At 34.9% G+C, this 15,532-nt stretch overlaps 2 protein-coding genes across 2 annotated transcripts; one reads left to right on the top strand and one right to left on the bottom strand.

The window, feature by feature from the left end:
• Window positions 1-9: 9 nt before the first annotated feature.
• On the bottom strand, window positions 10-2,738 carry LOC117930828 (pentatricopeptide repeat-containing protein At3g29230). Its single transcript, XM_034851578.1, has one exon. The coding sequence runs from the start codon at window positions 2,607-2,609 to the stop codon at window positions 825-827; it is 1,785 nt and encodes a 594-aa protein (XP_034707469.1). The 5' UTR covers window positions 2,610-2,738; the 3' UTR covers window positions 10-824.
• A 1,508-nt stretch (window positions 2,739-4,246) lies between these two features.
• On the top strand, window positions 4,247-14,090 carry LOC117930304 (chorismate mutase 1, chloroplastic). Its single transcript, XM_034850889.1, has 6 exons — window positions 4,247-4,637; window positions 11,162-11,384; window positions 11,507-11,593; window positions 12,082-12,225; window positions 13,433-13,525; window positions 13,643-14,090. Exons 1-6 carry the CDS (start codon window positions 4,462-4,464, stop codon window positions 13,880-13,882), a joined length of 963 nt encoding a protein of 320 aa, XP_034706780.1. The 5' UTR covers window positions 4,247-4,461; the 3' UTR covers window positions 13,883-14,090.
• Window positions 14,091-15,532: the final 1,442 nt, after the last annotated feature.

Below are 15,532 nucleotides of genomic sequence, written 5' to 3' on the forward strand. Positions count from 1 at the left end.
TCAAACAACTGAAATAATAACTTCCCTGGCTTCATTACTTAATAGGATTTCACATTTAGTAAGATGTGTAAATCACATCATTCCCATCAATGGAAACCCTTTACTGAGAACAAGATAAGATGTAGTCGGTTCTTGAAACTTACAAGAATGCAGCTTACAAAAGAGAATCTCAACAAATTGGGGTGTAAATTGGTTAGTGGACCAAAGAACTGAACATGAGCCCCTGCATGGTTCACCCTTCAACTTGATTTTAAATCCCCTGAATGAGGGCACCGTAATCTGGGGTGAGAACTCGTTGCTACAAGGGTCTGCACTGTAGATGAATGTGACATAAATTGAACATTTGAACTAACAGCACCAGGAACAACCACGTCCAAATGCAAATACAAAATTATCAATCAGCCTCCAGTGTTATACTCTCTGTGAAGCAAGTACATTGTGATAATGAACTGGTATTTTGTTCAAAAGACACAAGAACCATATCAGATGTGTGATGTCAACATGGTCATAGGAGACAAGATATTACATGATTATTGTAAGGCTCATTTTATAATTGTCTAGAAATTTAATACAATTGAGAGTTGCCAGAAGCTTGAATGAGTGTACAATGTATATATACAAGAAGCGATGCCATACTCCTCTCTTCAGTAACTGCAGCCAATTCATGCCTAAAGAAGCTATAGGGAAAAGCATCCTTGAGGATGTCCTTTCTTAAATATTGTCCAATATAGCTTTTGCCAAAGTGCTCCTGCCACTTGGACTGAGAGGATGCATGCAGTATAAGCACCACTTCAGCAATATTCCTTCCCAAACAATTCTCTGCATCAACTACTCGTAGTCAGCTTGTTAATGTGCTGGCCCAACCCATCAATCGTCTTATAGATTCTATCCGATTTAGGGTGTGATCTATCAAAAACTGTAAATTCATGAACCTCATCATCCACTTCAATTGAACTACCCCCTGATGGTTTTTGGATGCTTGTGCTCTTCATTCTTATCCTTATATTAGCAACATTGTCCCAATCTCCTGCTGCAGCATAGATATTTGACAACATAGATAAATTTCCTGAGTCTGATAGCTCAGATTTAACCAGGCAATCAAGCACCTCCTCTGCAAGTCCAGTAGCATTATGCATCCGGCATGCTCCCAAAAGGGTACCCCAAATGATTGCATTTGGTTCCAATGGCATGCTATGTACAAGCCGAAAAGCTTCCTTAAGACGCCCACCACGCCCCAAAAGGTCAACCATGCAACCATAATGCTCAACTTCAGGAGGAACCCCATAATCTCTCTCCATTGCATGAAAATAACGAAGGCCCTCATCAACAAAACCTGCATGGGTACATGCACATAAGACACCAACAAAGGTGACCTTATCAGGCACAAACCCTTCTCCTTTCATTCTAGAGAAGAGCTGAAGTGCTTTCTCACCATGTCCATGCATGGCTAGTCCTTGAATTATGACATTCCAAGACACCACATCTTTCCTCACCATTCCATGAAAGACGCTTAAGGCATTCTCCAAACTACCACACTTTGCATACATATCAATCAATGCATTGCTCACTGGAGTGCTGCACTTAAACCTGGTCCTCTCAATGGAGGCATGAACTCTCTTACCCAATCCAAGCAAACCAGAAACTGCACAGGCAGATAAAATACTAATAACAGTCCCATCATCAAACTTCAATCCAGCCTCCTCCATTTGGTTGTACAAGTTAATTGCATCTTTAGCAAGCCCCTTTTCAGCATACCCCGATATCATTATGGTCCACGGAACCAAGTTCTTGACAGGCATCTTATCAAACAAGATTCTCGCCATATCCATATCCCCGGCCTTGCTATAACCCAAAACCATCGTGGACCAAGACACAACATTCCTGGCCGGCATCTTCTCAAACAATTCAAATGCCGCATTCATCTCTCCCGCCTTAACATACCCGTCTAATATCGTATTCCAACTCACAGTATCTCTCTCTGGCATTTCATCGAACAACCTCCGAGCTTCCCCCAACTCGCCCACTTTCACCAACCCTCCAATCATCGAATTCCAGGAAACAGTATCTCTCTCCGCCATCACCTCAAACACCTTCCTCGCCGCAGCAACGCCATCCAAACCACACTTGAAGTAACTATCAATAAGCGAATTGGGCACAAAAATATCCAAGCAAAACCCCATTTTTTCCACTTGGGCATGGATCATTTCCACTACCCGCACCCAAGCCTTCCCCGAACACGCCTTTAAAAGAAACGGGTACGTGAAATTATCCGCACACACCCCACTATCCTGCATTTCAAAGAAAACCGAAAACGCCAGCAATGGCTCCGAGTTCCGAACGTGTGCTCTAATCAAAGTATTATACAAAAGCACATCTGGGTCTTGAATTTGATTAAAAACATTGACAGCCAGCGTCATCTGGCGACAGAGAGAGAATGCAGCAATGAGCTTCTGCCCCACAAAAGATTCCCGATGGAGATTAGCTTTGAGGACCTGAGCATGAATTTGCTTTACTTGGTTGAGGCTAGAGCATCTATGGAGGTCTGAGATCTTCTGCTCGAGAAGCCTTCGCTTGGAGACCCAAGTGGGGTTTCGAATTGGTACTGACATTTGTGGTTCAGAGTCGAAGAGAGGAGTCAGAGGACAGTGCCAGCATCTGGGGGGGAAGAGGGTGAAGGCACCGAGGGATGCTAGGAACTTGGGCTGTAGATAAGGTTCTTCCCACTGCTCTGGATTTTAATGGTTTAAAATTTGGGGGAAAAAAGATTGAAATATTTCCATTTCTATCGATTCTGATAATGATTTGCTCTCGATAATATCTTTTATAATTGAAGGATTTTTATGTATTAAACAAATAAATACGCTTTTTCTTATATGGGAGAAGTAAAAATCTTTTTTATTTTATTTCGAGCTTCATATGATTTGAAAAAGCACTTCATATCAAATTTAAAAAAAGTGAGAACATGAATCCATGCTTACTTATTATAAAGAAATGTTGTTTTTTTATTTATAAAAATTTAAACTATTTTTAATTATTTTCTAAAGTGTTTTCGAGGATTCAAAAAATAAAAAATGTTTTAAGAACTTTTCCATCAGATATAAATATATTATATACATATAGAGAATAAAATCATAAGGTTGCATTAGAATCAAAATATGTAATATTTGTACAGGATGAAATGAATAATTATAAATGATATTAAAATTGATTATTAAAAAATTTATTTATGTATTATTAAAAATTGAATTCAATTCATATTAGATTAAAGTTGAGAATGTATTAGATCAAAATGGACAATATCAATAGACATAAACTAAAAATTTAAATTTAGATACTATATTAAGCTAATAATTAGTAAAAAATAATTATTAAAATTTAATCTTCCATTCATTCCTAACTTAAATAAAATTAAAAAAAAAAATTGAGTATTGTATTAATAAAGTCACATCGTGAAATATTTTATACCATTGCTAAAAAGTTTAAATTTAAAACCCTTGACATCATCGATTTTGATGGGTTATGTTTGATTTAAAACATCATGAGCCAGCCATGACACCAATGTTGACTGGTACTATTGTTGTTGTTGTTGACTTTTCTCTATTCATGTGGGGTGGGCTATCATGCTTTTTATATGGGTCGATTCTTTCATTTTCTGATTATTAATAATTAAATATTTCTGTACTGATTGATTATAAAATCACCCATAGTTGTACTAAGAACCAAATATTTTAAAATAATAAATATAAATAAAGGCTTTATTTGAAATAAAAAGCTTCAAGAACAAGTAATTAGTCCGTTTCCAAATTTCTTTTCTTTTTGTAAAGAAATATTATGATAATATTAAAGGAATATTTTTTAAAATATATTAAATAATTTAAATCTTTTTAATTATTCAAAAATCAAAATTTTTTCACTTCTCTTTAATTTTTTTTTTCTTATGGGTTTTAATAAATTTTCAACAAAGAATTTGATTGTTCTTTGAACAATTTCTTTTAATAAATATATCATGGAATGATTATAAGTGTTAACGGTCAAAATCATATGAAGAACAAAGATGAATTTCATTAACCTTCAAATTGTGAAATTGAGGCATTTGTGGAGGTCTAGGGTTAGGGTTTATTTAATTAAATTTGTTTCCATTAAATGCTATTAAATAATTATTAAGGAAAAAAAAATGGAAATTTTCAGTTAGAAAGAGTCATGACTCATGAGCCTCCAAAAAGACGAAGACTAGTCCAGAGCATTGAGCAAGTGGAAGTCCCTGTGGAGCGGTGGAGATTGGAAAAACCCAATTCCACCTAACCCCCCAATTCTATACCTACCTTCTCTTTCAAGCCCTTTCTCTTTCTCAACAACCACCATGCCCAATACCCCGTTCCCTGCTCTTTTTTCTCTATAAGATACCTCTTCTCTCCGTCTTCCTCTATTGCATTGTAAAGCTTCTTCCCTTTTTCATCAGCAATGGAGGCCAAGCTGTTGAAAGCCGCCTCTCCTTCCGTTATTCTACCCCAGGGTTCAAAAATTTCAAAACCCAGTTCCTATTTCACCTCCAAGACCAACCATTGTTCCAGTTGTAGGTTCCCAAGTTTGAAGAACAGGGTTATCCAGTCTATTCATGTCTCTCCAACTCCTCTCAGGTTCAAACATACCCAATCACCCCTTTTGCCAATATGTATGATATGATTCTTTTTGTTTTCAAATCCTTCATGGGTCTGTAGAATTTATTATGCTTTTGCATTTATTTTTTTTCTCTTCTTGATTGGGCGTCAGATTGGTTTTTGATGGTTTGATTGGGGGCTTATACCGGAGTTCGCTCATGCTATGCAATTTGTTTTCAATTGTTTGATTCTGTTAGTTATTTCTTAAACATTGCATTAATCTGTGTGTATATACATATGTTTCTATTTTTCAATTGTAGCAATTGAGAAGCAGATTCTCCTTATATTTGTTTGTTTCAGTATATATGAGGTAATATTTTTCTCCATTGCTAGCTAGACTGTTCTTACCATGTGACTTTTCAGGTTTTGTTTTTCCAGTGTTCAAAAACTGAATTCGCTTGTCGGTTTGGTTGAGTTTGAATTGAGCATGTGTTCTTGTCTTTGTTTGTGTAACCGAAACTTTAATGGGTATGCAGATACCTTTTTGTTTTCTGCTTTTGGTTCTTTGATGTCAGAGATTGAATTCGGTTTGTTTTCTTCCATCTGGTCAAGTGGTTGGGTGGTTGCATGATACAGAACTTGGTTTGGTCCAGATTGGTTGTATGTTTGTGTAGTTGCATGATACAAGAAATAATGAATCATACTAACAATGAAAAATAAATAAATTTCCTTTAATTGGGTATGAATTGGAGTGCATTGCCCGCATTATGAATGCATAATCCTTGTGCCTGCATGCATAAAACATGCATAGTACCTTCAGGCGTCGTGATTTCCTAGGGAGGCTAGGCTGTTTCAAAGAATTGAATTTGTTCACAAGTAGAAAATGCCCTGCCACCCTGCTTGTTGGGAATGAAAGTTCATGCATACACCTTATGAACATCCATACTCATATACCCATGCACACCCATTTACATATAGACATTGATGTATTGTTATATTTTGTAATTTGGCATATGAGTTGAATACTTTTTTCAAATGCATGCATTGGCATGGTGTTGAGCAGGCCTTAGAACTTCAAAGCACTTAATCTGAACTGACTGATCTGCTCTGGAACTAGAACAGCTGCATGCAGCTTAACCTAATTTTCTGAATGCTTGAAAAGACCCCAAATCATTGATTACTCTTCCATTAAGCATAATTCTATCTTATTTCTTATAACTCTGTCACTCAAATCATACAAAAGTTTTCAACTTGTATTTAGATTTTTATTTGGTTTAAGTTATTCTCCAAACTTGAATTTGTTGCGCATGCGCATGCCACAAATGTTTGCAAAGGTCTAATATGAATTAGACTGTTTGTTCATTTTCTAAATGGTCTTTAGTGATTGTCTGGAGTTTCATGGGCACTGTCCAAGATATATAATGTAAACACAAGCAGGTGATTTGATTTGTCAATTTTAAATGGTTAAGTTTTCTGTTTAAATTTTCCAGTGTCTAATGGTCTTCAAACCAGATGATCCAAACTATCAAAATTTGATATCACTGGTATTGACCATGTGTAACATAGGGCAATGTACTGGTTAATATTTCTTCGTTAAATGGTTTTAATTTGATTTTCTGGTGCTTAAGATTAATGAGCTATGCTTTGCCTTTCAACAAAAAAAAAAAAAAAGAACTAATGAGCTGTGCTTATAAATTGTTAAAAAGTCCGTGCCTTGCATATGTCACCTTGTAAAGTAAAATAATGGAGAAAAAGTAATTAGTTTGTACATTGAACCTTATTGCTTTTACATGATAAGTTAAGATAATGTATTGATAGTAAGGAAGTATATCAAAACTTCAGGGTGTAAGGAACTCAATTATTTGATTTTGTGATAGGATACTTAAAATTTGACACAACCCAACATGTTACTTAGATTTGAATGAGAAGGGTAATAAGGAGGGAAGGGGGGAATGGTAATGAGGGAAATAGTTTACTTTATTGCTTGCCTGAACTTGGAGGGAGGCAAAACCATAAATCAATCTTGTCCCTTTTTTTTCCCCTCATTTTCCCATATTTTCTCAATAATCAAAGAAACCTAAAACAAACACCAAATAACAAATTTAGAGTCCATTTGGTAGTGCTTTTAGAAAGCACTTCTAGCATAGAAAGTGTTTTTGAAGAAAAATCGGACACTTGACAAAAGTTAGAAAACATTTTTAAAAAGTTAAATTTTTTACTTGTAGTGCTTCTTGGAGAAGCACTTGATAGGTGTGATCCTCCCAAAAGAACTTTTAGAGAAAATACTTCCACTAAAAATGCTTAGAATAGAAACACTGTCAAACTCATTCTTAAGCAATTTAGTGATGTAGGACAACCCTATGATGGTTGTCTACAATCAAATAGGTGGTTTAAAGTTTCAATCTTTTAGGGTTTACAGAGAGGAACAAAGAATAATACTTTTTGGCAACGTGGAGAAGTAAAACAAAATAAAAAGAGAAAAGGCCTTCTAGGAATCTCACTTATAAGAAAATCAATAAAGTCTCACCCATTGACAATTGCAAAGTGTGCAAAATAAATAAATAGATATGATTGATTATTAATACTTAATATCGTTTCATATCAATTAGCCTTATTTATAGGCTTTAGAAAATCCTAGAATTTAAATAGAATTACGAAAAAGTAAACCTACACTATGTAGTAACTACTTAGGACTCAAATTTCTTTCCTAAAACTATTAAATCCCTTTAAAAAAATTAAAAGAGACCAAAAACTTCCTTTTTAGAATTAAAAAGGTACTTTATAGAAACTTCTTGTCATAAAATTTTGAATAAAGAATACTTTAGATTAAGGACTCAAAATAGAAACTTTGGAATAAAAATTTTATTTTGAAAAATAGAAAGTTTAGAACTTCTTTTATAGAGAATTCTAAAACTTACCAAATTCTAAATAAAACTCAAATACCAATTAGTAACTAATCATGATATCTAAAAACTGAAAATGACTGAAATACCCTTAATTAAGTAATTTAGGATTTTTTAAATATTTTTTTTTATATCATTCCTTTCTTGAGAGGATCTTGGGGATTCATTTTCATTAATCAGCTTCTCCCACATCCTTCCTCTCACTCCTCAAATGCACAAACACAATCAAATCAAACACATTCCTATTAAAAAGGAAAAAGAAAAAAAACTACAATCACAATCAAATCAAAACTTCATAGACATTGTAAGTATCCATCTTTATCACCAAAAATCCAACAAATAGAAAAAAGAAAGTAAAACCCACATAAAATAGGAAGAGAAAAGTGAAAGAAAGCAGGTAACTCATAGAAATCTGTGAGCTTAGGCATGGGGTTAATGGCAGGCATGCCGAATCTCCCTGAAATGAATGAATTTTATAACAACCCACTTTGAACTTCTTCTCTGATGTAACATGAATGTGAGAAGAAGGTTTGGTTTAGGTCTGAGAGATGATGACTTGATAGTGTGAATAACAAGGTTATAGGTAGTGACCCCCCTGTTTTTCTTTTCAATGGACATGAATTCTTATCCCGCCTAACTTATAATAACACCTACCCTCACTGAAAAGCATCACCTGTCCATATTAAATAGCATGAAAAAAGGTTGTGGATAGTATGCCTTGTTTTCCTTTTTAGTGGATTTGGATTCCTATCTGCATAACTTATTATGACACCTATGCTCATTGCTCACTGAAAAGCAATACCTACTTAAATTGGTTATGGATGTTGCACTTGTTTTTCTTTTCAATGGATGTGAATTCCTATTCTATTTGGCCTATTGTGAAAACTACCTACATTGAAAAGCAATGCTTGTCCTCACTAATTGAAAAAGAAAAAAAAAAAAAAAAAGTCTTGGAGAGCACGTGCAGTGGGTGTGAATCCTTTTTTATTTCCTTCTTTTGTCCCGGATGGGACTCAAACTTGAAACCTCCCATAACCCCTTTCCCACCCCTTACCACTTGAGTTAGGCCTCAAGGGCGTGAATCCCTATGTCCATACTAACAACAAAAAGCAAGGTTGTGGAGGGTTCTTTGTAGTGCATGAATCCCTATGCTGTGAAACCTCTTGTAACTCTTAACCCTCAGTTAAAAGCAATACATAATCACAATAAACAACACATCTTTTGTTTCTTTCACTCTCTCTTTCTAAATTGTTAATTTCCTTCCACTAATTGTTTCTTATCAATGGAAGAAAAGCTGCTAAGAATTTGCTCTCCTACTATTACAACCCTTCACAATACAAAGTTTTTCAGATCCAATTGTCTTTTCACCTTCCAATCCAAGCAAAGAAACAACTCCTGATTCCTCAATCTAGCGTTGGAAAAGACACGTATTTATTCTGTTCAGGCATCCACATCTTCTCATGGGTAAAGTGTAGCTTCCCTTTTTCTCCTCTATACTTCATTGTTTGTATAGGATCATTCTTGGTTTTCATGGTTTATCTTGTAACCTTTATTGGGTATGTAGAATCCCTTCTAATTATTTTTTATTTTCATGGTCTAGTGGGTTCACCGCTTGGTGGATCGTTAATTTTTATGTAGTTTCCATGTTTACACAAATAATGCTTAAAATTTTTCCTCATATAACTTTAAAATCTTATTTCATATAGGTGACACTTGATAAAGATTAAACCAGAAGAGAAGGGGAAGAGGGGGGTGGGTTGGGTTTGGTAATGAAGTAGATTTGCATTTAATTGAAGGCATTACAAAATGAACTTGGATTAATACGGCAATGCAATTATTGTGTGCGCTTCTGTGTTGTTGACAAACCTAGGCAATGAAATACATGATTTTTGCACCATCATTAAATTAACAAACCTTCTGAAATTGCTTTTCTATTTTTGCCAAAAAAAAGAAATGATTAAAATGATTGTGCAATTTATCATGCACACTAGCTTGTTGTTTTCACACTTAAAAAAATGAAATTTAAGAGAGTGACACTATCATTAAATTCATGCACCTTCTAAACTTGCTTTTCTATATATATATATATTGTTTTTAAAAGAACTGACTGCACTAGATAACTATACTGTTTCATTTAGTGATTGAATAGGATGAACAATTTTTAGTCTTTTTGGGGTGTTGGTGTGGGAGTGTTTTATCGGAAGAGGGAGTATATTTTGAGTTTTGAGTGTGTTTAACCTAAGACATTGCACTGATGTTCTTGTACTTTGCTGAGAAAAGATTTTACATATTACAAAATACCAACCAATTTACCCCATGAATGTTGCTTAAAATTTCAAGGTGTGTTTGTGTCTTGCACTTGCGTTTGTGATAAGGACCTTTGAGGCTTTAATGTGGTTGGTTGAACAATGAGAATGGGACTATGGTGCCCCCATTTTTTTCCCATTTTTTTGTCCATTTCCATTGGGAATATTGAAAATTTTTATAATTCTTGTTGCATGTTATAAATTTTTACCACATGCAACAACCCTAGATATTCTAGTTACACATGGCAGGGTACTCATGTACAGTACCTTGCTGCACATGTTCTTAAAATATCAACTGCACACCGGCTACATTGTAACTAAATTGAATGTACCTTTACTTCTGCTAATAAAATAAACTGGCTCTGATAAAAGGAATTAAATGCAAAAAAAAAAATAGTTGTGGTATATAGCTGCATCGGTTTCATTTTCTTATTGTCTAAGGTGAATATTGTGGTGTTAGGAGGGTTGGTCTTGGGGTGGGTATTGTATGTAGAAGGAGAGGGATTATGGAGTTGAGTGCTTTACCTGAAGACATTGTATTGGTATTCTTGTATTTTGCTGATAAGAGATCTTACAGACTACAAATACCCTTAAATTACTCGCCATATGGAACAACACTGAAAACTTTTGTTGCTCATGCATATTACCACATTGTTTATGTGCTTAAAAAAATAAAATGCACTCAAAAAATGAATATGACACTTCCGCTATCAGTAAACTACATTTATTTTCTAAAATTTCCTTTATATTTTTTTTAATAAATTAAATTGGTCTGCAGTAGATAGTTGCAACTGTTTCATTTAGTCAGTGTAAGGTGAATTGTGTGTGTTTCTGTATTTGGGGGTGGGGGTCTCTGTTATAGAGTTTACTGCTTTCAACTGAAGAGTTTGCACTGGTTTTATCATACTTTGCTGATAAAATATTTTGTATCTTAGAAAGTACCAGTCAATCTACCCTACTGATGTTAGTAAAAATTTCAAGGCATAGTGTTTTCTCACACTCGACTTGTGATGAGGATCCCTGAAACTTTGATGTGACTAAACACATTGATTCAAAGATGAAAATGGTGGAACATGGTGTGACCCTGTTTTTTCTTTTCCTCCTTTTCTGTCCACTCAAACGGTGGAACATATTATTTTCTTACCATGTGGAAAACACCAGAACTTTGATTACAAATAGTAGGGCAGTTATTGTGCAGACTTCCACTATGCTTATTTGCTTGGAAAAGGAAGCACAACAGTTACATTATCCCTAAATTAAATGCACCTCTTAATACTACTTTTATATTCGAATGGATAAATAGTTATTTATATGTGGTATACCAGATCTGAATATAGGGTTTCTTTTAATGTAGGTTTGAAAGGAAAAAAAGAGTAGATGAGAGTCAGAACTTGACTTTGGATGCTATAAGAAATTCTTTAATTCGACAAGAGGATAGCATAATATTTAGCCTCTTGGAAAGAGCTCAGTATTGTTACAATGCGGAGACATATGATCCCGATGCTTTGTCAATGGATGGGTTCCATGGCTCTTTGGTTGAATTCATGGTCAGGGAAACCGAAAAGCTTCATGCTCAGGTATGTTACATTTAAACCCATCAAAGAAGAATGATTGAAAGAAAAGAAGGAAGATGAGAGGGAAAGAAGGGAAGAGGAATGATGTTATTGCTGGTTTTCTGATCCACTTTTAATTAACATAGGTGGGCAGGTACAAGAGCCCTGATGAGCATCCTTTCTTCCCAGTTGAGTTGCCTGAACCAATGTTGCCACCTTTACAGTACCCAAAGGTATGATATAAGATGTGTTTGAAATATGATTACTCTTTTTGTCCAAGTTGCAGTTTGTTTGGTAACTGTTTGACCTCCAGGGCATGGTACTCGTAAGTTATCAGTTGTCTCTAATCTGTTCTTTCAGTTCAGAGCGAGTTAAAATTATTGTGATTGACATTGTCCAAACAAGTAATTTTAAGAAATTTGAAAACCTGGAAAACTTGGGGGAGTTGTCCTTAAGATCTTATTAGGTCAATCAAATTAATTTTCTTGACACATGAAAACTCCAACTGAATCAATTAAAAATAGAACTATTCTGATCCAATGTCAACTATAGATTTGATTTAAAGCTGAATAGAATCTTTTGGGCTACTCAACTATATGACAGAACAGTTCTCCCAATGGATCTACCCCCCTTGCTGTGTTCAAATTTTTGTTTGCATTGTTGCTAACTTGTGTTTTTCTAATCACTCACTGATCTAACCTTGCTTCCCATTTGCAAATAGGTACTGCATCCTGGTTCAGGTTTGATCAATATTAATGAGCAAATATGGAGTATGTATTTCAGAGACCTTCTTCCAAGACTAGTCAAGGAAGGAGATGATGGAAACTATGGATCAGCAGCTGTTTGTGACACAATTTGCTTGCAGGTATGAATTTTAGCTAAATTATCCATTTTTAAGAAAATAAATTTAGTTTGAATGACTTGGGTGGGAATTTATTTTAGTTTGGTGCAGTACAAGTTAACTATAGTTCATTCTCTTTTTTTGGCCTTTGAATGAACAATTGTTGTGTGTGAAGGTTTTTTTTTGGCATCCTATGTACACCTCCTGTGTGCTTGGGTTGCAACCCCCCCTTCTTGATCGATGCTTTTTATATATTCTTGTTTGCCTATCAAAAGGATCGTCCATGAAAGCTTATCATGTGTGGTTGGACCAGAAATGAAGTTGTCATGTTACATTCATGACGACTCCACATTTTATTCCAGTCTACCATAGAAGTGAGGTAAAAGATTTATAAAACCCAATTCCTAACTGCCTTAAGATTTATTATTTCAAATGATATAGTGTTTCAGGAAGAACAAACTGTGATCCAATGTAGAAATTACTGGGAAACAAGCCGACTCTGTAAGGAGTTGCATGGCTTGATTCTTCCCTAAGCATATTGAAAAATTTTAAGGTTCTTTAGTCTTGATGGTGTCTAGTTGAGACTGATCCAGATTTCTACTGGTTTGGTCATACAAGGAAGCTTGTTGTTCCCCTGTAATTGTTTTAAACTTGGTAATCGGTTGCTGCATTTGAATGGCGAATCTAACTAATCCTTAGTTTTGCAACTAAGGCCACACCACTCTGAGCATCACCAATGCTAATTCTGTGAAAACTCAAAGTCTCCTGAACTTCCCTCAAATTACAGATGAAGTATTGGTTTTTTCATCTGGGCACTCCCCAATCTAACCCTGTTTAGTACTAGTGTAAACCTGAGCCATGGGAATGGGTAATAATGTGCCGATGTTCTGTTGTTTGGAATTTACCACGCATCAGTGCCTATATTCATGTCCAATACCAAAAGGTCTGCATTCCATGTGTTTCTCACAGGATTCTGTGTTCCGCCAACTTAATACTCGCATGCCTTCATGTACTTCTTGTTTTGTTATTTACAAACTCTACAGTTTGGTGTAGCTTTGTCGTCTACATATACATTTTAGATAGATATGGTTTGGCATTTTATGGAAACCAATGATGTGTGCTCCGTGTATGTATGTGTTCTTGCAACCCGGGCTCTCACACAAATCCAGATGTCGAATAATTCTCTAAATGCATAGTTGTAACTTGGCAACACTGTTGGACATCCTTGCAGGCTCTGTCAAAGAGAATCCACTATGGCAAGTTCGTGGCAGAGGCAAAATTCCAAGCCTCCCCAGATGCATACGAAGCTGCCATCAAAGCACAAGTACATTTTTTTTTCTTTGCCCAATCTTTCCTTCATTTTCTCTTTCATATTGGTTTCATGATTCACACTGCTGCTGGGTTTCATATCCATTTTTGTTGTTGGCATCGGGTTTTGCAGGACAGCCAGCGGCTGATGGATATGCTGACTTACCAGAGGGTTGAAGATGTAGTGAAGATGAGAGTGGAGATGAAAACCAAAGCCTACGGGCAAGAGGTAGTGGTGAATGGGATGGAAGACAATGATGCCGGTCCAGTCTACAAAATAAAACCGAGCTTGGTTGCAGACCTGTATGGGGACTGGATCATGCCATTAACAAAGGAGGTTCAAGTGGCCTACTTGCTTAGAAGGTTGGACTGAATAGAGCCTGTGCTTATATAAATAAAGGGGATTGTTGATAATGGTGATAATGGCCATGGGTATGTTTTGTATAACTCTAGACTCTGTTTTGATATGATATGTATAAATTGCAACATGGCCGGTCTTTTACTTTTCTTTTGGAATGGGCACTTTGAGATGGCGTATTTCTGGGATGAATAGAAGAAAGAGAAAGTGTCACCTTCACATGCGTTAGAACTCACCCTTGAAAGTTGGGCATTGAAGGCAGAAGTGTTTATCAGTTCAACCTTCAAACCTTAGCTTAATGATGTGGGATTCAACTTGATTCTTACAATCCATTGTGCTTTGAAAACCGCAGTCCACGACAGGATTGTTTTATGGGCGGCTAGGTGAGGGCTTCGCGGATCCCTCTAATATAAATTATTATGAATGAATGAGTCAAGGGAAAGATGCGCCAAGTGCTTATTAACTTAACCGTCAAGTCTTAGAGCTCAATGGTATATTGAATATGTGAGTGACTCAATTGGGTCATTACAAAGCATTACATAAAGTCCAAATAATTACTTTCATGCTTCAATTATTTAGATATTCTAGAGTGTTCTATTTTCTATGTTCAATTGTCATGTTTATAACCAATCATCAAAAGATGATTATCTATCGGTTAAGAGAGATTTAATAAAAAAATTAGGACTTGAATTCAAAAGTAAGTTGATTCCCTCCATCTGCATCTAATCTAAGCTGTCTCTGCTAATTAATATCTTCTTCTTTACTCATTTCTTTAGAAAATGCCATTTGAGTGACGCCTCAAATTCATTCTACAAAAAAAAAAAAATTGTTTTCCATTCAGAATTTGTCATTATTGGTTTGAGTAAGTCCAAAATGTGGTCCATGAATTGTGCTTGGGCTGGGCCTATGCAAGTGAGTCGGGCCCAGTTGAAACTTTCTATTTATTTATTAATTTATTATTTTTAAATTTTTTTCACTAGACATAAAGACCCATCTTTGAAAATTGAATCAAAGTTTTTATAAATCATTTTATGACTTTAAAAAGAAAAATAATAATAAAAAAATCAATAAAATATTGCTTCTCAGAATGTTCAAATTTTGGAAAATTATTATTAAAACAAAATAATTTCTGTAAACAAATTAAAATGCCTTCTTCCATGACTCAAAATGAGTTTATGTAAAAAAATAATAATTTCTAGATTTTATAATTATTTATTATTTATTTATAGGTCTTTTTAACAAAATTATACAAGCCCTTACTAAATTAAAGAATAAACAAAACCTAGTTAAGCTTTGAAGCTGATCCAAAATTCCAAACAAGGCCTTGGGATTCATGATTAAGGCATGCAAAGCAGCACGTGAACATGGGACCTTTTCCCTCCCTTTTCCCCATTTTAAATTGGGTTATCACGTGAACCGGAGCATCTACGCCACTTCTAATATTATTTTATAAAATCAGAATATTTTTAACAAATTTAATAATTTAACTTGTGAAAACTTTGAAAATAAAGCATTATTTAATATTTTTCAACAATTTTAAAATAAATAAATTAAAATTAATTCAATAAAATAAAAATAAAAATTTAAAGTATTTTTAAAAATGTTTTCCATGAAAATTTGTTGAAATAAGAAATAAGAAAAAGATGTAACACGATTTGAGGAGCA

This window comes from Vitis riparia, chromosome 14 (genome assembly GCF_004353265.1).
Source record: "Vitis riparia cultivar Riparia Gloire de Montpellier isolate 1030 chromosome 14, EGFV_Vit.rip_1.0, whole genome shotgun sequence".
Taxonomy (NCBI): Eukaryota; Viridiplantae; Streptophyta; class Magnoliopsida; order Vitales; family Vitaceae; genus Vitis; species Vitis riparia.